The sequence below is a fragment of the Clupea harengus genome, chromosome 17 (assembly GCF_900700415.2).
Source record: "Clupea harengus chromosome 17, Ch_v2.0.2, whole genome shotgun sequence".
In the NCBI taxonomy this organism is placed as follows: Eukaryota; Metazoa; Chordata; class Actinopteri; order Clupeiformes; family Clupeidae; genus Clupea; species Clupea harengus.
The window spans coordinates 8,774,095-8,799,626 of record NC_045168.1 but is presented as its reverse complement, the minus strand read 5'-3'; the positions used below and the strand labels follow the sequence as shown (position 1 = coordinate 8,799,626).

Genomic DNA, 25,532 nt, shown 5'->3' with positions numbered 1-25,532 from the left:
CCCCCCTCCAGGGCTCGGAAGTGATTCTTCAATTTTGTGTCCAATCAGTTTTAGTATAATAATACCAAGATTCTATTGGGTCTCTCTCTCTCTCCCTCTCTGTCTTTCTCCTCTTCCTCTTTCTTTCTCTGTGTGTGTGTGTCTGTCTCTCTCCTCTGTTGTGATCTAGAGGGCCGTTCGTGTCACATCAGGCCCAGGCTGTGTCAGTGATGAGGAGGGACGTTGACAGTCATCCCCCTGCTCCCCCTCACCCCCACGGGCGCTGTGGTGTTTATAGCAGACCTCTCTGCTGCCGTCCGTAATGTGGCCTTAGTCAAAGTGGGTGCTAAAGGGATGATGGTCCACTCGTTTCCAGTAATTGAGCCCTACCTCCCTCCTCCCTCCCTCTCTCTCTCCTTCTCATTTTCTCTCTCAATCCTTCTCCCTCCATCTTTTGGAGATTCCCTAATGCACCGTCACCAGGCTCGGGATATCATTTTTTTCCTTTACAATCTATTTAGCAAAGATTTATCGATCGGGTCTCTCCCTTTGTGGAGAATTACTGAACCTTTTTGGGAAATCATATTTTCACACCCTCAGTGGTAGTATGGTGTGTGTGTATGTGTGTGTGTGTGTGTGTGAGTGTGAGTGTGTGTGTGTGTGTGTGTGTGTGTGTGTGTGTGTGTGTGTGTGTGTGTGTGTGTGTGTGTGTGTGTGTGTGTGTGTGTGTGTGTGTGTGTGTGTGCATATACTTACCGTGTGAGGTCCCTGAAGGCAGCTGAGGGGGACTGTGTGTGAAGGGGAAAAAAACACTCTCTGTTGAAGGGCCCCCAAATGATTTACACAAAGCTGAGAAAATATGGCCCCTATATTTTGTCTCTTTCCTCTCACCTCTCTTTTTCTCCTCTTCTGTAACTCTTCCCGAGTTCATTTTACATTTTATTTGAACATCAGGCCTCTTTTATGGACTGCGGTATTGATTTTTGAACAGAGTTATATCCATACTGTCACTGTCAGAATTAGAATTCTGGGACTAAGAAAGCTAGGTGTGTGACAGCTCTTTCCGGTGCAATTACCTTTTAGAAACCACCGTGGTCAACTTTGCCCATCTTATAAAACTGACACAACATAATTTATTGTTGTGAAAGTTAAATAAAAAATATTGCATGTTGCATGTTACAGTATATTAATGCAAAACTGAAATCTTGAAACTCTCACACGCAGAAATGCAATCGGCACCATGTACCTGTGGACATTTTGTCCCACTGTTGTACACTTGTTCATCATCAATCATTTAGACATTCTGGAGAGTACAGGAGTGAACAACAGATTTTTCCCCTGTGTACAATATTTTGTCCATACTGCCCTACAGAACACATTTTTGAGTCATTGACAGTTTTTGTCTGTGATCGTTTTTCCGGCACTAGCCTCTATGTCAGGCACCCCTAACCTGTTTCTCAACACCTCAGCTTCTCTACCTCCACCAGTCACAGCAGACGTATAACCACCATTTTCTACCGTTGTTCTACAGCCGAAACACAGCAAACATTTTTAGTTTTTTTGTTTCAACATAAAGAATGTGGCTGTGGCTTTCTTTTTTATTCTCACACTATGAAACTACTAAGAATAATGGATTCCCATTACAAGAAAGGCTTGTGGAAAAATCCTGAGTCCTGTCAGACTTGGCAACTGGATTACTTCAGAGGCAATATTAAGGTCCCTCGCCTTGATTTGATCAATTATACTGGGCAACGGAGTTAATACGGCCATGCAGCTGCCTCAAGTCTACCTCAGCTTGGCCAGTCAGGCACCACACCATGCATCATTCCTCCAGACAGGAAATGACATACTATACTATAGTGATTTATGAACAAAATGTGTATGCATGTAAATTCTTCCACTGGAGCTGCATCGGTTCCTGTTTCTGACAGCCTGGTCGGAGAACCTAAAGGCCGTTCAGATTCGCACAGAACCTCCAGGACCCTCAGGATTGTGAGAAAGCCGACCTTCCTGATTTGAAGAACATGTAATCTATGCATTATGGATTGGCTTCCATGTTAAATATGGCCCAGCTGTGGATGTGCTCGCTTCTTTCCCCCCCTGAACAAGTCAAGTGCCCAAGCGTTTGCCGTGTCACTAATCAATAATACAGAAGTGTCCGAGTGTTGGCTGACACCTGCGATGCAGCGCGGGCGCGGGCACAGGCTGGGCTGGGGCGCCAGTATTAAAAACTATTTGTCAGTGTCAGATGGCAGACAAGCCATCCAGACTTGTCTCACCCCAGAGCCAATCAAAAGGCAGTGCTCCGTTCTGACGCACGTCCACCACAAGGTCCAGGGAGGAGGAAGTGTCCAGAGTCCTCTCCTCTTTCTTCTTCCCAGCGCCCTTCATTCCTACACGTGCAGAAACATTTTTGTGTGTCTTTGCTGTCTTTCACCTTTTTGTCTCCACTCCCCTCCCTCTCTATTTCTCTCTGTTTTTCACTCTATCTCTCCATGTCTCCCCCTCTCCAGATTTCTTTTTCGATACACTGTAAGTGCCATCCCCCCCCATGTCAGATAATCTCTCATTCTCGTTCACCTCTCACTGACATTCTTTCCCCTATCGCTCTCTCTTTCTCTCTCTCTCTTTCTCTCTCTTTCTCTCTCTCTCTGTCTCGCTCATTCCATCTGACTCCCTCCATCTCCTTCTTTATATCGTTTTGCTGTAGCCTTAATACAGGGGACCAGATTAGCTCACCGAAAGCTTTGATGCTCTAGAAGGTCAGTCTGGGGATCGATGGACAAAAAATCCCAAAACACTCCTCTGAGCAATCAATGGCTTTTTTATATTTATCTGAGGTGGTCTTGCTGGGTCTTATAGTCTCAAGCTTCAAAGGCTTTTTTCTTTTTCTCTTCAAGACACAGATTTTGTAGTCAAGGGGCAATAACACATTTCTTTTAATGTCCACTGATCTCCTGTGGTGGAGTTCGCCTGGGCATGGTTTTTAGGGTGTCTGAGGGAAACAGTTGTTATAATTGAAGTTATGATTTGTATTGGTCCCATTTTTGACAAAGAACTAAAACAAGACATTGTTTGAATTCCTCAGATGCCATGGAGATATCTGAAAAAAAAAATATATATAAATAAAATGAGACAACCTAAACCAGCATTTGAGGTTTTATCAAAATACAAAGTTATGTCTGACGTGGATGTACATATATTGTGTTGTTATTTTAAACCATATTAACTTCATTGAAGAAATTCATAGCATTTTATAAAAAAAAAACATATTTTGGTAGCCTGGGAAGAGCGGTATGTATCTGTCTCTCTAGGGGAGACGCATCAGTGATTCTCCTGTAGCGGGGTGAGAGTGCAGCCGCTCTGGGTAGTCTGCGTATCTACAGCACACTGCAGTCAGCCCTAAGACCCATTCATGAGAAAGTCTCCTGCAGCTCAGTGCACAGACAGCACACACTATTGGACATGACCGCTGTGCGGTACCACACCTTATATATTATTCACTGGGAATCTAGGAAAAGATAGGATTTCGTAAAATGACCATAAAAATAATCGCTATTTTCAAATCAGTTGTGATCAGATCTAAATAATGTTGATGTAATCATCAGCAGCAAAAGCACTATTGTTGTAAAGGCTACTATTACTACCACTACAACTGACAAAATAACTCATGATTATGATGATAATTACAAAAACAACTAATTTTGATGTCTTTGAAATGAAACAAATGAAGCCAACTGAAGGCATTACTGTAGCACATGTAGACTGAGTGAGGTCTCAGAATAAGTGCTTTTCCCAGACTGCATTGTGCCGCGGACTCTCGGGGGTCCAGATAACAGTCTTCCCAGTGTGCTGCTCCCCTGTTATGACCTGTACCCTGTCTGCCGCTCACAGTCACCTCCCTGAGCCCCCCCCACACACACACACACATACACTTCTCCCGGCCTTCCCCGCACCCCCTATCTCCTCATCCCCCCCCCCCCCCCCCCCCCTTTCCTGTAGGATCAGCTGCCATGTGGGGACCGCTATCCACACCAAATGACCACACACAGAGAGAGTAATGTGTTTATTTAAAGACTTGAATTCTGCGGTGGATGTTATTACTTAGTTGCTTAGTGCCCTCCATGAGCAGGTTAAGTGCTTCCTGTGAGAAGACAATGATAGAATATTCTATGGAATGATGATGGAGAATTTAAAAGCTTTACAAATCCATACAAATTCAGATAAAATTCAAGTAAAGTACTTTATTGTGTACTTTTGTACAACATCATTATACGGGAAGTACTAATTCAAATGCATATAACATTTCTTGCAAAGGAATGTTGAATGAGAAAGACTTAGTTGTTTATGATACATTAATAATTATTACATACAATACATTACAAATGTTATAATAATTGTTTGTTATAATGTAATGTTAGAAGTTATATGTATCACATCACTCTTCAAATCCTATAATAATAACAACAACAACAATAATAATAATAATAATAACAATAATAATAATAATTAATAATAGTTTTCACATCATGTCATTTGTTAATTGTATTAACTCTGTATTCTTCATGAAGCTGAAGGTAATATACCTACACCTGTCTTTTGATGCCGTGTTTGTGGCAGATACAAAGGGGTGTATACACGGAGACATAAAACAGATGCAGAGCTAAAGGGATGAAAGGGAAATAAACAGCACAGATAACTGCACTGACCAGACAGGAAGAGGGTGAGGAGCCAGCAGACATGCTACGTCCAGGACAAGAGGCCCCCTCGCTGCCCCAGAGGGACGGCTAAACCCCCATGGCTAAGGCCATTAGCAATTAGCATGGATATCTGATGAGTGGGCGCAGAGGGGTCACAGCTACCCGTCGGCAGGGGGTGGGAGCAGGAGTACGGGGGACTGAGGGTGGAGTAGGGGGGTCAGCAGCCGAGTGCTTTTCCCTGTTCTTTCTCATCTGTGGCCGAAGGGAGTAAGGCAATCCCATTCCCCCCTCCCCTTCTCTCTCTCTCTCTCTCGCTCTCTCTCTGTCTCTTTCTCTCTCTCTCCCTCTCTCTCTTTCACAGACACACACACTTACTCACTCACTCACCCACTTTGGCATCAGAAAATGTGCCCTTTTTCATTGACGTATTTAACTGTTAGAAGTAGTAAGAGGACCGAGACAGAAAGTGAGAGAGAGAGAGAGAAAAAGAGGGAGAGAGCGAAACACTGTTGCTCCTCTCTAAGGACCACAGGCGAAAGATTAGCGATCCGCTTCCTAGCGGTCGACACGTGTGAGAGAGCTGCCGTGCACCTCACATGATGAAACCTCACCGTAAAAACAGATCAAAAAGAACAATGAAGGGGGCAGTGAATGAGAGAAAGATTCAAAGGGAAACATTTGGAGCGCTCTCCTCCTCTCTCTCTTTCTGTCTTCCTTTCTTTTCCTCTCTATCTTCTCTGTGTATTCATTTCCTTGATTATATTGTGCACGAGTGCAAAATGGGATTATGTGAAAATGACACAGTGAAATGGGAAGATATTTTCTTTCTTTCCTTTTTGTAGGGGCGTTGGTAGGTTGGATGTGGTGGTGTGGGGAGGGGGGTTAGCCTCAGGCCCCGTTGAGCTTTCAACCAGTCAACAGACTGTAAAGAATAAATAATAAAAAAGTATTGATTATTTTGATGACTGCACGATTCAATTAGGTATTAATTTTGCCCTCCAGTGGACCTATCAGGCAACTCAGAGGGGAGAGTGGATGAGTGGAGAGGATGAGGCGAGGGAGAGGGAGAGAGGGGAGGAGGGGTGCAGGTTATGGCATAAACACATGCAGAGTGGAAGAGTGTGGATAGGTCTGTGTGTGTGTGTGTGTGTGTGTGTGTGTGTGTGTGTGTGTGTGAGTGTGTGCGTGTGTCTAGGGGTGTTTACCCCATGTGTTTACCCCGTGGAGCAGACAGCGGTGCATTGATGTGCAGAGTTGCCTGTACTTAAGTGCTTGGGCGGAGAGAGAAAGAGAGGACCCTGATGACAAGCGACATTGTTGCCGGGGATATGAGTATTGACCAGCCCGCCGTGCTTTTCCAATGACAGCTTAAACTATTTCTATTGATCAACATTTTCATAGATTATAATGTGTCATATCAAACTCTCTCCAGCTGTGCTGACGGGCACATTCGTTTAGGGGAGGGGTGCACTCTTTGCCCCAGCATTGACCACCCAGAGGGTAGGGGGGGGTCGTGGTAGTGGCAGTGGAGGGCATAAGGAGCAAAGTTGCCAACCCCCCCCCCCCCCAGACATGCACACACACACACACACACACACACACATTGGCTTTTTACTCAATTCTGACTGCACACAAACTGATCACCTGTCCTCTTTTGAAACCCATTTGGGCAGAAACTTCTCTGCACAGTGGCGGGGGGAGACGGGGGATGGGGAGTTTTGCCCTCCCCACGCGTCTGCTATTGTTTGTGTGTGCATCGCAGCAGGAGGGATGGGTGAGCACTGTCTGTGTGTGTGTGTGTGTGTGTGTGTGCTTGGAGCGAGAGAGAGAGAGAGAGAGAGAGGGAGAGAGAGAGGGAGAGCGAAAGAGGGGGAGAGTGGAGGTGACATCTCCTGTGAGAGTCTCCAGAGGCAACCTCAGGCTTGAACCTGCAGTAGCTTTGTCGATGCCTCACCATCGTGGAGTCTGGCTAAGGGGCGTTGTGATGAGCATGCACTAACTGGCTTCAGATCAGAGGCTGGCATGAATTAACTGCTTCTTCTGGTTCGTGGACATAAGGAGAAAGTGATTTTTCCCCACCTCATCTTTGGAACATACTTTCACTGTGTAGTTTTCTTCCCTATATTGGAACACCCCTCTGGTAAGACAGTTTAATTTATCTTTGATTTAAAAATGACAGTTTTGCTTATGTGTGTGAATATATTTAGTGCAGTTTTCTAAAGTTTTCAGCATGCTACTAATCATGAAACAGCCTAATATATAATGACATTTTAAAGACCAATTAAGAAAATTTCGTACATTTAATTTTTGAATCCCTGCGAAGGCTGCTTTTTAACTGTGGAAAGACACAGTTAAATAAATGAGTTTGCTTACCACAGTAGATCATTGTAATTTATTGGCATAACTCATGCTCCTTCAAGAAATTACCAGCCTGGATAAATTAACTGCATAGCATTTGAACACCACTTAAGAAAATAGCATCCTTTCTGTTAACTTAATTAGGTCTTGGCCACAAAGTGTGCTTGTAAATATCCACTATTAAAGAACAGTTGAGTGTTTGTGAGTGTGTGTGTGTGTGTGTGTTAAAGAGGCCTTTGACAGCCTCAGTGCATCTTTAATGGCAGAAGACAAGGCAGAGAAGCCTACAATCCATAACTGTCTCTTGCCAGATTGTTGCCGGCACCAGCAGTAGAAGAAGCACCCAATATGTGGGAGGGGGAGAGGGAGTGAGAGAGAGAAGAGGAGGAGGAGGAGGAAGAGAGGGAGGGTGAATGACTGAACGATAGGGGAGAGCAAGAGGTGGGAAGGCACAGAGAGAGCAAGCGAGAGAGAGAGGGAGAGAGAGAGAGAGGGGGGCGGCTGAAGGAGATAGAGAGATAGAGAGACTCAGCACCAGCACGCACATGCATAGGAGAGAGTGAGAGTGTGTGTTCAGGAATCAGACAGTTAGAGAGAGAGAGGAATAGAGACCTTATCAGCATAAGCCAAAGCTAACCTCCTCTCCTTCCTTCTTGTTTCCCCCCCCCCCCCTCTTCCTTTAAAAAAAAATTCTCCTCTTTTTTCATCGCGGTCTTCACCTGGGCTCCCACTCCTGCTGCTCCTCCATCCCCACCCTGCGCCTCCCCCCTAGGAGCCAATGATTACTGGGCAGTTGAGCAAGCCGCTGCTCTCCCTGCGCGGCGACATGGACGCCTCCGAGCTCCACGCGGACGACAAGCCGGGCAGCCCCGACAGCGACCTGACCGACGAGCCCCTGCTCCTGTCCGCTGACAACGACGCAGACGAGAAGCTCTACGGTGAGTTGGGCTTTTTTTTTTTTAAACTCTTCTTCCCGCTGCTGGGAGACCGCATGGGTGCACACACACCCCCCTTTCTTAGCATCCCATGAAGCACTTCACCGGCATGAGAGGGATATTTCATCAGGCTGTGTGTGTGTGTGTGTGTGTGTGTGTGTGTGTGTGTGTGTGTGTGTGTGTGTGTGTGTGTGTGTGTGTGTGTGTGTGAATGTGTGTGGGTGAAAGAGGTGTAGGTGGTGTGTGGTGGTGTGTGTAGCTGCATAGTGTGTTTAGCATGTGTATACATTTATCCATGACTGAGTGTGTGTTGTCTGTATTTCCTGAAGCATTTGTATGTGTATTTACATGTGGGTATGTGCCAGTTGTTTCATAAGGAGTGTATACACATTTATCTTTCAGTGTGTGGGGGGTGTGTGTGTATTTATTTTAAGTGTGTGTGTGTGTGAGAGAGTGAGTGCCTGGTGAGTTGCTGTTATGACTTATGGTGGAAGTGGCTGTGTTGAAGTGCAGGTGTAGAGGCCTGTGAGGTGTATAGATTAGAGGCCGGTGTGTGGCTCCAGCACCTGTGTAAAGGAGGTTAATTTAGGATACCCTAGAAAAGAGCAGCTGATGTGCGGTGGCATGGTGTTTCATCAACAGAGGTTTATGGCACTCTAGAATCCCTTTATCAAAATCGCTAAAGTTGCTAAAAATTAAGGTGCATTTTCTGCACGTCAGTTAAGAGTGCGGCATGTTTTATCTTTACTTTCTCTTTTTCTGGTTGAAATGGCTGAAGCAGGTGGTTTGTTGAGGTTTCACTTTACTTGAGCCTGTTGGAGTGGAAATCATGTTCAAGCAGGCTTTTTGTGAAGCGTCTTCTGGTTAATGACTGACATCACTGAGACTTGATGAGGCAGGGACTGGTTGAACGAGCGGGGGGGCGGGGGAGTCCTGCCAGTGCTAGTGTGAAATAATGTATGTGTGGCGGTTCTGAAGGAACAGCATACGGAACCGTGTGAAATAATGTATGTGTGGCGGTTCTGAAGGAACAGCATACGGAACCGTGTGAAATAATGTATGTGTGGCCGTTCTGAAGGAACAGCATAGGGAACCGTGTGAGTAAAGTCTGCATGGCGTTTCTGAAGGAACAGCATTGGGAACAGTGTGAAATAATGTCTGCGTGGCGGTTCTGAAGGAACAGCATAGGGAACCGTGTTTGTTGGTGCTCAGGAAGCAAGGAGATGTGACCGAATCTGGGGCAGAATGGCAACAGGATACACACACACACACGCACAGGCCCCCCACACACAAACACACATACACAAACACACACACACACACACACACACACACACACACACACACACTCACACACATATACACACACTAATCTTTCATGGAGCGTGACATTTCTTCACATTTCAGATCTTTCCAGCTAAAATGAAGGAGAGGAGCGAAACCCTGAGGGGAAGCAATGCACTGTTGTTGTGTTAGACTGGAGAGGAGTCGCTGTCTGAATAGGACACACAGGGGCAGAAAGACACTGTACACACACTGGTATTATACTGTCCTTAAAGGCTAAACAAATACAGATCAGCATGCATGACACTGGTAAATTTGATATGATTCACTAATGTGTTTATTTTTTGATAATGTATTAATAACATTTATTTTTATTTTTTTTATTATTATTATTTCCTGGTGCTTTAATTAAGCTCTGGTCAAAACATTATTTTATTTTTTTACCACAAATAGGATTTTGATTAAAATAGTACTAAAATAGTATTAAAGTATTAATAGTATTAAAATAGGAGTTTTGCATCTATGTAAATCTGTGACTTTCTGAATATAAAGTTATAGTTGTACTGGTTCATAACCACAGTGTTCCCTGAATCTTATGAAAGTTGGTAGCATTTATTTTCAGAAATGTGTGCATTTAAAGCTTTTATTGATTAGGCAAATTTATATTTTTAAGAAATCAAACAAAAAAGTAAAAATAAATTAATTTGTTGAGTGGTTGTAATATAGAATCTATTTCAATTTAACCCTGTTTTGCTGATCATTCTTGTGTAATTTGCACTGATGCTGGCCAAAACTGCACATCAGGAGCGATCATGACTAAAAACATTCAATGAAAGCCATTGTAGAATTCCCTATTCACTAAAACCCCTTATATTTACCCTTACATGCTATGTGCCCCGGTCCTCTGTCATGCCCCGCTGGAGCCTCAGCTCTACTATGTGTGTTTGTCTGAGTGTGTGTGTGTGTGTGTGTGTGTGTGTGTGTGTGTGTGTGTGTGTGTGTGTGTGTGTGTGTGTGTGTGTGTGTGTGTGTGTGTGTGTGTGTGTGTGTGTGTGAGCGCGCGAGAGAGAGTGTATATATGTGTATGTGTGACTGTAAAGCTGTGGCCACTGACCTCTGCACATTGATGAAAGTCCAGATCAGAGCCAGTGCCCCCTCAATCAGCCAGTGTGTTGCATATTCATCATTGGGATAGTGGAGGATATTTATGATCTCAGGGTGCTGAGGTGTGTCTGTGTGAAGAGCCCCCTGGCCGTTTTGAACGTGACGAATGGCGGGTCATGTGTTTGTGTGATCAGAGACAGAGGTGTGTCTGTCAGCGTGTGTCATAAACTGGGAGCAGGATTTATGGGTGTGTTTGGACAGTTATTAAAGAGCTTCACAGGATTTAGATTGACTGCTTGAATATTTGTGCATATACATAAGCATTCACCTTCACAGACACTTACTCAATCATTTTCTTTCTCTGTGGCCATCTATCTCTCTGTCTCTCTCTCACACGTACGCACACACACACACACACACACACACCCACACACACACACACACACACACACACACACACACACACACACACACACACACACATACACACACACACACACATACGCACACACACACGCACACACACACCCACACACACCCACACGCACACACACACTTAATTTTGTAATGCAATTTAATTAAGTTAATTGGGTGTGCTTTATATTATTTCCATGTAAAATAGGGTGTGAAAAATGAGCAAAGTAGTCTGGTTTGGTTTAAGCACAGTCTGCTTCTATTTTGCTATTGTAATAAATTAGACCATTAGAACAATCATAAAGATTATGAATATTTTATGTGAAAATCATTACCCAGTTACCTCGTAATTGAACATTTTAAATTATTCTTTCATCTCATATGGCACTAAAATTTATATTTATAACTTATACACTACACAAACTACTTATTTGCATTTAACTGCAATATTTTTGCTTGCAGTAAAAATATTTTCTAACTATACTATAAAGATGTACAATCATCTTTCCCAAAGACTATGGTTGTCTACAGTCTAGTATAATGTCAAAAGCTCACTAGCTGTCTATGTAATCAGTTGTTTATGACATTTTGTTTTGGTTTGTGGTGTATTTGACTTTGATCGAAGAGGGTGCCGTTTTTTGAGTATGCAAAGATCATATAACATTTGTATGAAGGACCAAACCCTTTTTCATTCTTTCACTTGTGTGCTGTGAATCTCCCTCATCTCTCTCTCTCTCTCTCTCTCTCTCTCTCTCTCTCTCTCTCTCTCTCTCATTCTCTCGTTCTTGGTTTCCTTCTCTCACTCTTTACATTGACTCCTCCAATTCCCTTCCTGCCTCCTCTCTTCTCACGGTTCCTTCAATGAGTGTCAGTCCCTCTTTTTCACTCCAGAAACACAGAGCTGTTGGTTGGCCACAGTTGAAACCACACAAAGTCTTTTCTTTGAAAATGACTTCCTTATTTGTGTGACTACAGTAATTATTGCTAAAGTGATTATTGCTATTGGGGCATTTTTTTTATGTACACATAGATATACGTTTTATGGCAAGCTCTCTGGTATTTGTACATAATTGATAAATAGCATAGCATTAAAGATGTTTTCATCCATGATCAAAGTCAATCGCTTGTTGAATTCAATCATTCTTTAAAACACTCCTGCTGAACACAATTGCTTTGATTTTTCTTAATGGTTTCTTAATTACTAAAGTGCCCAGATATTTTTCAAATGAAAAGTGAGAAGTGTATTACAATTTAATGAAGATGTTCACATCAAGAGAACTGTGATTTTTAAAGAAGGAATTAATCAAGGATGAATGGTTGCAGTGGTCGCAGCTCTCAGGCGTAATTGCCTTTGAGTCAGACTGACCTGTATCACAAACTCACTGTTTTCGTATTCCGTATTTATTGTGACAAACATTTTCAAAACATTAGCTGTGTTAGCTGTCTTAGTCTGCGAGTTACCGTATTTTATGTTCTTACTCTAAGTTAGATTATGTTGTCAAATTCTCCCCTCTGTCAATTTATCTCCACAGAATTATAGTTTTATGTTTTCTACTCCATCTCAGAATTCAAGTGTGGAATTCAATTGTAACCCTGTGACATTTGCCTCTGAGGATATCACCTTATTAAATTTCAGCTGAACAGCCATACATAACATGCACGTCCATTGGTCTCCTCTTACTCAAGTAGTGAAAAAAAATGCACAAACAGTGGAAGGCATGCTTGCCAACACAAATATACCCCCACAACTTGACCTTTAACGGTTTGGTGGATTGTGATTAATTACTGTCCCATGCAAGGCATCGATTGGGTCGATTTGGTATTGTTAGCTTGGGTAGTTAAAACTCCTACAGACGGCAGGGCGCTGTGAGCAGGTGCGTCTGCCCCAGCGGAGCCTCACAGAGCAGAGAGGAGCGGAGAGGAGCGGAGAGGAGTAGAGGAGCCTCGCAGCGCCTGTCAGCCCACTGCAGTCTGTTTTTAGCCATCAGAAAAGCAGGACTCAATTACATTAGACATAAAAGGAACAGAATAAAGAGCATTGGTTGGTGTTTTGGAATAAATAATACATCAGACATCAGCACCACCACACCACCCCATACACACACACACACACACACACACACACACACACACACACAAGCGCGTGCGCGCACACAGACTTTATGAGAGCCTTATGAGAACACAGGGGGAGTGTGAATGTGAGTGCGGGGAGAGTCTGAGTGTATTTGCGTGTGAGTTTGAGAGAGAGAGAGAGAGAGAGAGAGAGAGGGAGAGAGAGAGAGGAAGAGTGAGAGAGGAAGAGTGCTGCGTATGTGTGCATTGTGTGTCTGAGTGTGTAGGTGTCTGATACATGTATGTATCTCTTTATTTGGACAATCATGGGGATTGGGTTTGTACGTTAGGGGGGGCTGAGATCCCGAGGTAAACCATTATGGCTTGTCACTGCTTTGTCATGGGTGACTGCCGCTTCTCTGGTTTGGCTGGTGAGGGTGTGTGTGTGTGTGTGTGTGTGTGGATCTCATGCCAGAGGGGTTGGGCCCTCTGATTGGAGCCTCAGCTCTCCGGCCGACCCTGATCAGTCTGAGGGATCCCGCTGTCAAGCTGATGAATTTTTCAGGGATATCCCAAGGCAAGGGCCATTAAAAGCTATAACTCAGTAACGCTCTTGTAATGCCAGGGTTACCATTCTCTTTAATAAGCATCAAGTCTGCTTTTGTTTGGCTGCCTCCTACCTCTTCTTCTTTGTTTCTTTGTTTTTTTTTTGGGGGGGGGGTTTAAAGAAGGGAGAGATGTGGAGGAGTCTCTCTTTGTCTCTCCTCATCACTCCCTCTCACGCTCTCTGAGTCTCTCTCTCTCTCTCCTCATCACTCCCTGTCTCACGCTCTCTGAGTCTCTGTCTCTCTCTCCTCATCACTCACTGTCTCACGCTCTCTGAGTCTCTCTCTGTCTCACACTCTCTGAGTCTCTCTCTGTCTCACGCTCTCTGAGTCGCTCTCTGTCTCACGCTCTCTGAGTTTCTCTGTCTCTCCTCATCACTCCCTGTCTCACGCTCTCTGAGTCTCTCTCTGTCTCACGCTCTCCGAGTCTCTCTCTGTCTCTCCTCATCACTCCTTGTCTCACGCTCTCTGAGTCTCTCTCTGTCTCCTCATCACTCCCTGTCTCACATTCTCTGTGTCTTTCTCTGAGAAGTTGATTATAATAGCAACTATCCTTTAGACCAGGGGTACTCAATAGGCGGACTCCGGTCCGGGTCCGGACCCAGACGCAATCAAATTTGGACCGAAGCCAAAATCAACATTCTAATTTAATCAAGATCCAAGCGAGTTTTCATCGGTGCGTGATTTCGCGCTATATATTTTTTTCCTACTCGATGTGGTTTCTATCTTCCGTGTCCAATCCAGAGGTCCAATCAGGAGCTGTAATAACAAAATCTGAGTGAGACAACTCATTCACTCAATGTTGGCCGCGAGCTCTGTGGGTCACGCAGGTTGTGTGTGTCAATGGCAACAACGCGGGCAGATCGATTTGTGAACGGTATCTGTTTCTCAGCAAACGGAAATCATGGCGTGCTCTAAACCCGACAAAAAACATTTTATGCCCAAGTTTAAAGCCCAAAAAAGGTGTCACCTTTCACACAAATAAGGCCAGACCACATCACCTTTTGTGCATAGTTCGAACGTTTTTGTTGGAGTTATGTTTTGGGATTTTGACCGTCACTGTTCCGGACCCTAGACTGAATGGAAATTTGGCGAGTGGACCTTTTGGGTTTCTAATTGAGTACCCCTGCTTTAGACTATCCAGCCAAAACATGGCAGTCAAATATTACATTAAAAAAAAGAAAGTTAAAAAGTTTACCATTTGTGTTGTGTAGAAGAAAAGTAAAGAACATGATTGCCAGGATTATCTGTTTTATTCAATAGAGTGTATTTCATTTTTTTTGTCAACAAATTTAAATGTTAAAGAAGCGGCCAAGCTGTGCTCCTCCGGTGGCTCCAATGAAAGAGATGGCGGACGGGCATGGCTGTGCCTGCAGTTGTGCCAGGAGGGAGCCCAAGGCTACACGCCACCCCTCGGCTGCAGTTTGGGCACCACAGCATGGAAGTCTGGGGGAGATCAGAGAAACAGCCAAGTGATCAGAGAGAGAAAGAGGGGGAGAGAAAGAGAGAGAGCAAGAGCAACATAAGGAGGGAGCAATGGAAATGGAGAGAAAGAGTGAAGAGCAGTGATGGAATTGGTAGAAAGAGATAACCTTAAGAAGGGGACAAGTGGATAGACGAAATAAAAGTGTATAGACGAAAAAAAAGACAGTGAAAGAAGGTGAGCAATACTGTTTTTGAGTTACAGTAAGATATTATGTGTGTATTTGTGTGTGTATGTGTGTGTGTGTGTGTGTATTTGTGTGTGCGTGTGTGCGTGTGTGAGTGTCTGTGTGTATGTGCGTGTGCGTGTGGTTGAGCGTGTGTGTGTCTGTGCGTGTGCGTGCGAGTGTGTGCACTTGTGTAACCTGAGGTCCGCGGAGCCCTCCGCTCTGACTCATTACATAAACGGAGAGGGAAAACACAGATTAGCCGTCATGAATAATGTGCGCCACCGCAGGGGGTCTCGTAATGCACCCCAGAGCCCTGCACAACGCTGCTCTAAATAAGCCTCGCATTCTGGTGGCAACTGCCATGCAAAACACCAGCCGTGTTCAGAACAGGAAACGACATCTGTGACTCATCTGTGGATCGTCTGAATCACTGTGTATTTCATTGTTTTTGTGTACATGTACGAGCCGATATTTTCAACGTTTCTTCAGGCAAAGCTTTTATCCAAATGGAAAGGCAGGGTGAGGTTTAAGTGTGTCCCCTCGGGTGTGTGAACTCCTGATCTTTGTAGAGTTAGCACCGTGCTGTAGCAGTTCATATGTAGGGGCACTATAGCAATGCAGACTAAAAAGTCTAAAGACTAAACAGTCGTTAGGATCCAGATTTTTTTCAGTGGTGGTGTGATTTGATTCAGTTTTTGGAGTCTGCTGTCTGGCGGAGCTTCTGCCCGTACCCTGGCCGCGCTGGGTCTGCTGCTTTTGCAAAGTGTTACAAATGGTGCCCATTGTTTTCATGTCCACACTCCCGTGTTCCCTGTCAGCGAATTCAGATTTGTGTGTGTGTGTGTGTGTGTGTGTGTGTGTGTGTGTGTGTGTGTGTGTGTGTGTGTGTGTGTGTGTGTGTGTGTGTGTGGGGGGGGTGTGGGTTTGACGGTGTGGGTATGTGTGACAAATTCAATGGGTGAAGAATAGTCTCCCTTTTAAGTTTGAGATACATAAGAGGGTTGAATGCACTTCGAATGTACAGAAAGCATCCAAGAATGCCTTGACACAGAGAATTTCAAGGTACGAGGGCCGTCTTACTTACTGCACAATGGGCTCGGTGAACATAAAGGAGATTGTCCTCATTGCGCTTTACTGTCCTCCGGAACATGCCCTTGCGTGCCGATAATGCGAGCATTACAGGCTTATTTTTTCTCAAGGGGGCGGGCAAAAGAGTACAGTAAAAGTGTGTCCTTGGCGCTGGCCTGGTTAAAATAGGTTTTTTATTCCTTCCCCCACTTTGAAAGCATTCAAACGACATGTTAATGAAAGACGAAGGGGGCAAAGTGTATGAATGACAAGAATCTGCCAGACGTCATTTGCAAATAGAGAGGCAGATAAAAAAACAGAGAGCATGCTAGCTTTGTAAAAGGAAGTCTGAAATCAAAGTCTGCTTTGACCTTCTTAGTTTGTCATTTCACAGGGCAGAATAGGAGCAAACACAACAAGCTTGTTGGCTCTCTGAGAAAATATTGATTTACTTCTTTGGCGCGACCCACAATAGCGATATAAATCTGAAGCTGGAAATATCAATATGAATTTGTTGAGGCGCATTTCACAAGTTTCGTTTTAACATGTGATGGGTTATGTTAGTTGTGGAATAGCCCAATATCTTTTTGTCGAGGTAGTTGCTTACCGCAGTACTGTTTATGACTTGATTAGACACTTCATATTTTGCCTCCTTCCCACAGTAGTGCAATGTTTCTAAGTCCATTTAAAGATACACATATTTACATTCATGACTGAAAATCAGCCTCAATGTGAAATCATGTAGGCAGAGTGTCAAGGGTTTTGAGTGTCTGCTTGATGGGCATAGAATCACAGCTGTGTGTGTGTGTGTGTGTGTGTGTGTGTGTGTGTGTGTGTGTGTGTGTGCGTTTGTGATTTTGTGGGGATGTGTCGTGTTGATGTGGAATGTCTTTGTTGTGGATCCATCTGTAGAGCTGATCGTCATGAGGTCTGTTTGTGCGTATGAGTGTGTGTGTGTGTGTTTGTGTGTGTTTGTGTGTATTTGTGAGTCCGGCTAGATGAGGGGGAGCGGGTGACAGACGGTCGGGGAGCGGCGCGAAGAATTGAGGCGTTGACTGCAGACAAATATTCCCCTCATGCATCTCGACGGTCTGCGCCACCTTGCGTGGCCTCTCCCCCCCCCCATCTGAAACGGCCTCCCTTTTTAAAAGCTCATTTCGGCAGGCCTGCACAAATAGTCTTCCACTCCAGCACTCGGGCGCAAACATCCCGAACGGCCGCCGCTTTTTATTGTCAGGGAAAAATGGACATTAGCTGCGAAAGCAGTGGTGAAGAGGCCAAAGTCTTCAGTCCATCATGCCACTCACTCACTCTCTCTCTCTCTCTCTCTCTCTCACAATCTCACTCCCCCCATCTCTCCTCCTACCCCCAGCCCACAAGTGAGTAGGATGGTGGGCATGTGTACAGTTGCTGTCTACTCTTTGCCGTGCGATCCCTCCTCCTTTCAAACATCCCCCTAGACAAGATAATAAGCTACTCGGAGGCACAATTCGGTATTGTAGTTGGCCACCAAGGCCTCATCTCTTGTCAGTTTGCATTTACTCAGCCAAGGATGTGGCGCTTCTATCATCACGCTGTCAGCAGATGCCCCGTTTGGAGAGACAGGGACAGTCATTTCGCACACTTAGCGCCGATGCCAAATGGCCAGCACTTATACCGATTCCGCCAAAAATGGAGGACAAATTTCACAAAGGTCACCTTCAGATGAAGAAGTGGGGAGGAGGAGGAGAAGAAGAGAAAAAATGAGAGGAAAGATAAGAGAAAGCTGTATTGATTTTTGTAATTGAGGGGACATTTAGAGAGAGAATACATGTCTGGTGTGGGCAAGAGAGATGCACTTGAGGCGTCTCTTTCTCTTGGTCTTCTCAAGTGAAGACTCAGACTCGGGAACATTTCAGGCCATGTGATGTCAGAATGTTCTGGAATCAAAAGTGGGGTTTTTAAAGTCTCCCTCTGTGCCATGTGAGGAGAGCCATTGTGTGTTTGGTTTCTGGTAGTCAGTATTCTGTGCCTGCTGGTTGACTGACGAATACAAGTCGTATAATGAGTCGCAGAACATTTATTACTTTTGTTTACTGGATTCAGCTTTGAGCTACAGTTCAACTGAGATTAACTCCTACCTTGTTTTATCTTTCATTTCCCTGCAAGCAGCACACACACACACACACACACACACACACACACGTGCGCACACACACACACACACACACACGCACTACATCTCTCTCACACACACACACACACACATGCACAAACACACCAGGCACTTGGGTCCTCAGCACATTATGTTTGTGTAATCAGCTTAGCGATGAAGGGGGGGGGGGGGGGCAGTGCTGGTGATGTTTTTAGGTGGGGGGTGGTGAGAGAACTAATTCAAGAGAGCCCATAATGCGGTGCTAAGTAATAAAGAGCGGCAGACGCGGGGCCTCAAATGAGAAGCAGCCGGGTAAATAAGGGCCAGATAAAGGAGCCCGCGCGGCCCCAGAGCGGTGCTCCTCAGGAGGTGGATCTCATTATGTGACAGGGGGGCCGAGGTGGAGAGAGAGAGAGAGCGTGCACGCGAGAGAGGGCTGAAGTGGTGGGGGCCTCCTTAAACCAGCTACCGCTGCCCCCACCTCGCTAATGCATGCCTATGAAGCATGTGTAATGCGTTCACTAATGCGGCTGTAGTGCCCAAGGCTACGGATAAGATGCTATTCAAGCACGCGTAGAAGAGAGAGAGAAGGGGTTGGGGTGGGGGGAGAGGGGGATAGATGGGCCAGGGCAGGCCTTTTGTTTCTCTGATGCTCTGCTTGTAGGTCAGTGGTGACACGGAGAAGGGTTGGGGAGATGAATCACGGAATCACACAGAGAAGAGCTTTTCAATCACCAGCTCGCTCTAGAATTAGCTGATTGGGGGCAACACTGAGATAATAGGCCTTAACTGAGGGCCAGCATCTGGTGCTGGGATGGAAACATCAAACAAGCCAACTTTACAGCCTATAAGGTGCAAGTCCATTTTCAGATGAAGGGAGACTATTACATGTGCTGCTTTATAGTAGTAAATGCCTGTTGTTTTTAATAAGTTTGTAATACCCAGATCACTCTTTTGGAGGACAAACATGCTGCAAGAGTTTGGTGTACGTCTGGAACTGACATTTCCTGCGCAGTGTTTTTCTCTCAAGTCAGGCCGGGGCTGCTGCTGCTGTCCTTCAGCTTTCTGTTCCACCTCAGATATGCGGGAAATCATTTGTCGACAGACGCGGAGATGTGTCCACCTTTACCCGCGCGCCATTAAAATTCATCTGCCGGCGAATCCCCTGAAGCACCTGCTTTCTCTCAGAAAAAAAAATATATAATACACATCTTTTTACTGTACGGTTCAAAGGCGCTCAAGAAACAAACTCCTCGAACCCTGCACGGCACAAACACACACACACCGACACACGGACACATAGACACACACACACACAGACACACAGACACATAGACACACACACACAGGCGGCTGTCATCACACGGAGACATAATTGAAGCCGTCACATAATCAAGGATACTGAAAGGGTGGTGGCCTCCAGATGGGAGCGACCATCTTGTCTTTGTCTCGACGGGGCGTGAAGCGGAGATGCCGGCCACGCTCGCCGTGTCCTTCCCGGGCCCTTTATTATTTATGACGCACAGTCTTTGAGCACTGACCAGTACTAATGCATAACCCTGTGTCCTTCTGGCTTATTCGCTTCCTTTGAAACCCAAGATTGAGGGAGGACAGAGAAAAGAGAGATAGTGTGTGTGTATGTGTGTGTGTGTGTCTATATGTGTGTGTGTCTATATGTGTGTTTGTGAGTGTGAGTCAGTGTGTGTGTGTGTAGGGGGTGCTGATTGAGACACAAGCTATCAAGAGAAGTTATTATTGGGTTTTTTCTCCACCCCATCACCTTCCTCCTTCATATTTGAGGATGTGGAATAAAATTGGGGGCTCCTCTGTTCTTGTGGAATGGAGTTGGGAAGCTTCAAAGAGCTTGTCTCCCCCTCTATCCCTCTGCCTCTTTCCCCTCTCTCTCTCTCTTTCTCCTCTTCTCTCTCATCCTCTCTCTCTCTCTCTCTCTCTCTCTCTCTCTCTTTCTGGCGACCTTCATTCTGCTGTGCGACCTTGGTGAGGGCGAGTTTCAGAGGAGAAGGGGATCGAGAGCGTGTCTGTGCCGAGCACCGGTGTTTATGATGATGTCTATTGATTGTGGCGAATGACCTTGAGGAAGGGGGGGTGGCGGATCGCGGCGCAAGTTAAAAGAAACCGCCGGGGCAGAGGCAGGAAGGGCGGTGCGACGTGGAACGGAAGAGACAGAGCAGGTGCAGGTGGCCGAGCCACGCAATACAATCACCACAGGAGATGTTGGCCGGGGATGGACTTTTTAAATCAGCTTCCCTTGCACTTTCTTTCCTCCTGGTTTGAGCACTTTTTGTGACAAAACAAACAACCAGTGCTGTTGATGGATACTGAAGGTAACATCTGCAGGGTTTATTAGTGTGTGTGTTGCGGCTACTTCAGTGTACACTTATATACATAAATAAATGACAATATGCTTCTGCTTGACTAAGTAAAATGTCCGAGTAACCCCTTCAAATTCTGTTCACATGAGAGTAAAAAAAAATAAGAAATTCCGGAATCTTCTGTGACAGTATTTCCTGGTTTCCCAACATGACCCAGTCCTGCTCATCCTCTCTCCGTATAACATGATGGCTCGCCTTCCCTCAAATCCCAAAATATTTCTGGGTCTTCCATGTCATGGTCAGTGTGTCCCGGCCCGGGCCTCCGAGACAAGCCCTCATAACTAAATCACGATGACAGCTGCTGGGGTGGACGGGGAGTGCTGCTCGGGCGGAGGTGAAGTGGAGCGATCAGGAGGGACTGTGGGCGACTGTGGGGAGAGGAAAAAGTGGGGCACCTCGGATGCTTTGGCATTGAACGCCCTTAGGGGGCGGCAGCAGCAGCAGCAGCAGCAGCAGCAGCAGCAGCAGCAGCAGCAGCAGCGACGCGTTGGACATGTGGGCATCGCGGGCCACAGACCCCACTGACAGAGAGCCCACGGGAGACTCACCTAATGCAGGCGGTTCTCTGCACAGTCCTCCTCACTCAGTGCAACACAGAGATCTTTATTGATGATGCTATCTTGGCTGATGATAATTGAATCACATTACGGGAATGTTGATAATCAGCTCTAACAAGACAACAGATCGATTGCACAAATACGATTTAAATAGACCTCCTCTCATTGGTCTAATTAGTTACACAGTTGCTGATACCTGCATTGTCACCAGTTTTAAAGCAGATTTAAAGACAACTACAGTAGTGTATACAGTGTGTGTGTGTGCGTGTGTGTGTGTGTGTGTGTGTGTGTGTGGGGGGGGGGGGGAGGCTGTCCATTCACACGTCCAGTAAAATGTGATGAACACAGGCGGAGGGGAGGGAATGGACCAAAAGAGAGGCAGATAAAGCGGAGAGAGGAGGGAAAGCCGGACCTCTGGCAGAACGGGAACAATAGGTGGCCGGCAGCCCGAATCCCATTAGGGGCAAAAATGGTTAAGGTAATTTAAGAAGAGCCAATAGCAAAAAGTAAGTGCCCCCCCAACATTCCTTCCTCGCTCTCTCTAAGAGGGTTAAGGCTTTCCCCGGCTAGTCGCTTTCCAAATGCTGGATTTGGAGACGGTCATAAAAGGATGAGAAATCATCTGGATAAGTATATGTCTCTTTCAACCCCTAATAGTAATCGAGTTGACATTGCTGGAGGATGACAGCAGGGTCGTCCTCCACAGATGTGTCCATGCGCAGGGGCGTCCAGCTTCCTTAAAGCTAACACAAACACACACACACACACACACACACACACACACACACACACACACACACACAAAAGCAGTGTCCCTCCAGGCATTTCACTTTTTCTCAAGTTTGGCTGTCTTTCTCTCCGATCTACTTTGCATGTATCGTTTCTCTTCTCTTTCTCTCCCCCCCCCCCCCCCCCCCGCTCATTGTTGCTCTCTCCATTTCATTCTCTTTTGCGTGGTCCTCTTTCCTATGCCTGGTGTGTTCCTGCAAGTTTTCTCGGTGAAAGAAGACAGGGAGGCAGTGAAGTGAGAAATCTAATCCCAGCAGCCTATAGCTTTGCTCCAGCCCCCATGTTTAAAGCCCTCACTGCCAAGCCATTTGCACAGATTAATTAATCCATGATGATGACGTTCCAGGCAGTTAAGACCCCTGTCTCTCTATCTATCTCTCTCTCTCTCTCTCTCTCTCTCTCTCTTTCGCTTTGTCTCTGACTCTCTCTCTCTCTCTCTCTCTCTCTCTCTCTCTCTTTCACCAGACACAATTGGCCACCTACACAAATGGTTTTGGGACGTTTTCCAGACCCAACATAGTTCAAGCCCAGCCTCTGCCAGGCTTTTAATTAAGCAAAATGCTGTGCGTCAGTCACTTGTGATGAGGTTAGGAGGCTAATGGTATTAGGAGGTACTTCTTCTCCCTAAGTCTCTAGGGGTGTTGAGACTTTCAGAAGGTTCCATTTATTGACCTGTTAGCACCACGCTATGCTCAGTTTGCTGGTAAACAGAGTATTTGTTTTCGCCCAGCACAGTAGCAAGCTGTTGCAGCCCATGGGAATCGGTCACAGTTAAAGTTGTGTGTTGTTTTAAGAGTCAAACTGGGATTTTTTAAATTCTCAAAACAAGAATGATATGTTGTTATCATATTCACAATGATAAGCAATTTCCATGTCATTTTATTTTAGTCTCTGAATGTGTTTACGGCTGTGAATTTGTTTACAAATGTGTCAAGGGAAGAAGTGTTTATCCCTTTAGCTGTCTTCTTTCGTCTCTCATGTCTGTCTTTCTGTTCTCTTCACCCTGTTTATGCTAGTTTACTTTCTTGTCTCTCCCCATCTCTCGTCCTCTCTCTTCTCCATGTGGTTGCAGAGCTAATCTCTTTCCTGCCTTTCAGCTGCATTAGCCGAATCAATGGCCACACAATCTAAACAAAATTGCCAGTTTATTGACAGAATTAAACCTGGCGTGTAATGCGACCTGTCACTTATCATGCCGGGGCCTCACACCCCCTAGCCCCCCTTAGCCTCCCTCCCGCCACCCTCATGGCCTGATTCCACAGAGTTCAGTTCCCCATGATCGACCCAATCTACAGTACTCAACTAATGGCTTTTAAAAAATGAGTCGGTTTCTTTTATATTCCAGACACTGATGCCTCGGAAATTGTCAAATTAATGAAGTTCAATTCAGCACGTCTGCAAGCCCCCACAGTGTTGGGTGAATGGCTTCATACATGACCGACTGTGCTGTATCATTTCTCAATATTTGTGTGGATTTCAACAAACCGCCTCATTCTGTTCATCTTTGTTAATACCTTTAGCTTTTCACAAATAGGAGAATGTTCAGTTCCCTGAATGTGACGGCGCAACTTTGTGATCAAAGTCAATAGGTAAATGACATTAGATAATAAAACTGTGGAAATGACACAAAGAAGCACTCAGACGAGGCGTCTGAAAGGAGCTGTTTAAAAGCCCTGGTTGGGGGGGGGGGGGGGGGGGGGGGGCTACTGGGGCTTCAGCGTGTTCATTTAAAAAAGGCCCAGAAACTGCGCTGAGGTTCTCGCCTACATTTGACAACTTATGATATAATGCATTTGTGCAGGGAATAGCTAAAGTGTTTTTTTTTAGAGTTTTTTTTTTATTTCGAGCCTGCTTTTATGATGGGAGAAATTGATTCATAAATGCACTCGGGGGCGAAAGTAAGCCTGGTGCGTGCACAAAAGCCTTCAATAACATGCCATTTGATTCAGAGCGCCGATGTGCTAAAGCAGCCTCGGAGGAGGAGGTGGTGCGCTGATCGCTCCACAAAAGTCTCTGGGTAATTGTTTTGTCATCGTGTCCTTGGGGGTGACGGCCTAAATTGAAACGCGCCGCGGCCAGGGTCATTAAAGCCGGCGCTCTGAGTACGGTGGACGGCCTCACTGCCTCACGGCCTCACCTGGTCTGCCCCATTGAAAAACGTCTCGCAGGTCACCACTTAGCTGGTCAATGGGAGGAGGATATTTTATTTTTATGTAGGTAATGCATTCTGCTGCTCTTGTTTCCGGGCCACATGTGGTTCCCCGCTGTTGTTTCCTTTCTGGAGTCGTGGCATCATGTGTTGGTGTTTGTGTGAGTAGAAGGTTGGGCGCTATTGAAGGGCAAAGCCTTTGAAACACCAGTGGGGTATCCTCTGAACAAAGGGACTTTTCCCCCTTCTTTGAAAAACAAAATTTCTGCAGGGAGAATAATGTTAGAGATTAGGAGGTAGACTGTATGTGTGGTTGTGTGTGTGTGTGCGTGCACATGCATGCATTTTCGTGCATGAGTTTCCATCAGGAGCAAGGACAAATAAAACTTGTAAATGACTTGTGGCCAATGTGAACATGCGCTCCATACTTCATCCGTGTGGCTTCAAGGGCGTGGACAGCCAGGGATCGTTGGGCCTCAGCTCACTGTTAGGGGTGGATACGAAGCATCCTAAACACCTCCTTTTGTTTACCTCTCTCCTTTTAGACAGAGAACTGTGGGAAAAAAAAAAAATCATGTGACCTCCGACATCCCAGAGTCTGAGCCACTTTGTCACAGCTGACAAGTGTGCTATTGCAGTGAGCGTTAGTGAGGCCCTGTGTGCTTGTGTTTTATGCCGACGCTTAAGGGTTGTGCGTTGCACGTTTAACCCCCTGAAAGTTGGCCTGAACGCACAACAAGAGATCAGGGACTGGTACGACAGGAGCTCACCGATGGAGGGAGAAGATGAGACAGTCGATGGGTGCACAGAAACCAATGGCCCAAAACTATCTGCTGTTGTTAAAATATATTTATGTCATAGTCTTTAGTGCATTGAGCACCCTACACATAATGAGCTATACACAAAAAAAGAAGAAAAAAAGAAAAAAGAAAAATGGTCTTTGAGGCTTTGGACTTATTACATTGTTTTTTTCCCATTAAAGCTGGAGTTGTAAGTGCAGCCTTAGTGTCCAAAACGTAATCCACTTAAGGGACATTTCCTTTTAATAAACAGTTTAAGAGAACAAGAGGCTGAAGTAATATGAGTGAATTGCTCATGGACTCCCCTGATACTTCTCCCTGTCAGCTTTTTAATTTTGTTGAGGGCGGAAAAAAATCATACTCAAAACCTTAGGGGAGAAAATTTCCATGAGCATTTATTTATTATTGATTTGTACCCATCACCCCACCACCACCCCCCCCCCCCCCCCCCCCCCCCCCCCCCCACACACACACCTCTCTCCCACCCCTCCCCACAACTAAATGTGTTAACTTTATGGCCATTTGCAATTGCTCACCAGGCCTTGTGAGGGCATCCAAT

The 25,532-nt window shown here is 45.5% G+C and overlaps 1 protein-coding gene across 1 annotated transcript in view; it reads left to right on the top strand.

Moving 5' to 3' along the window:
• The window catches only part of pou6f2 (POU class 6 homeobox 2), a 100,964-nt gene that overhangs the window by 3,227 nt on the left and 72,205 nt on the right, over positions 1-25,532 (top strand). The window contains exon 2 of the mRNA XM_042710318.1: positions 7,810-7,975. Coding sequence (XP_042566252.1) covers positions 7,810-7,975 — 166 coding nt within the window. The remainder of the gene's footprint in view (positions 1-7,809; positions 7,976-25,532) is intronic.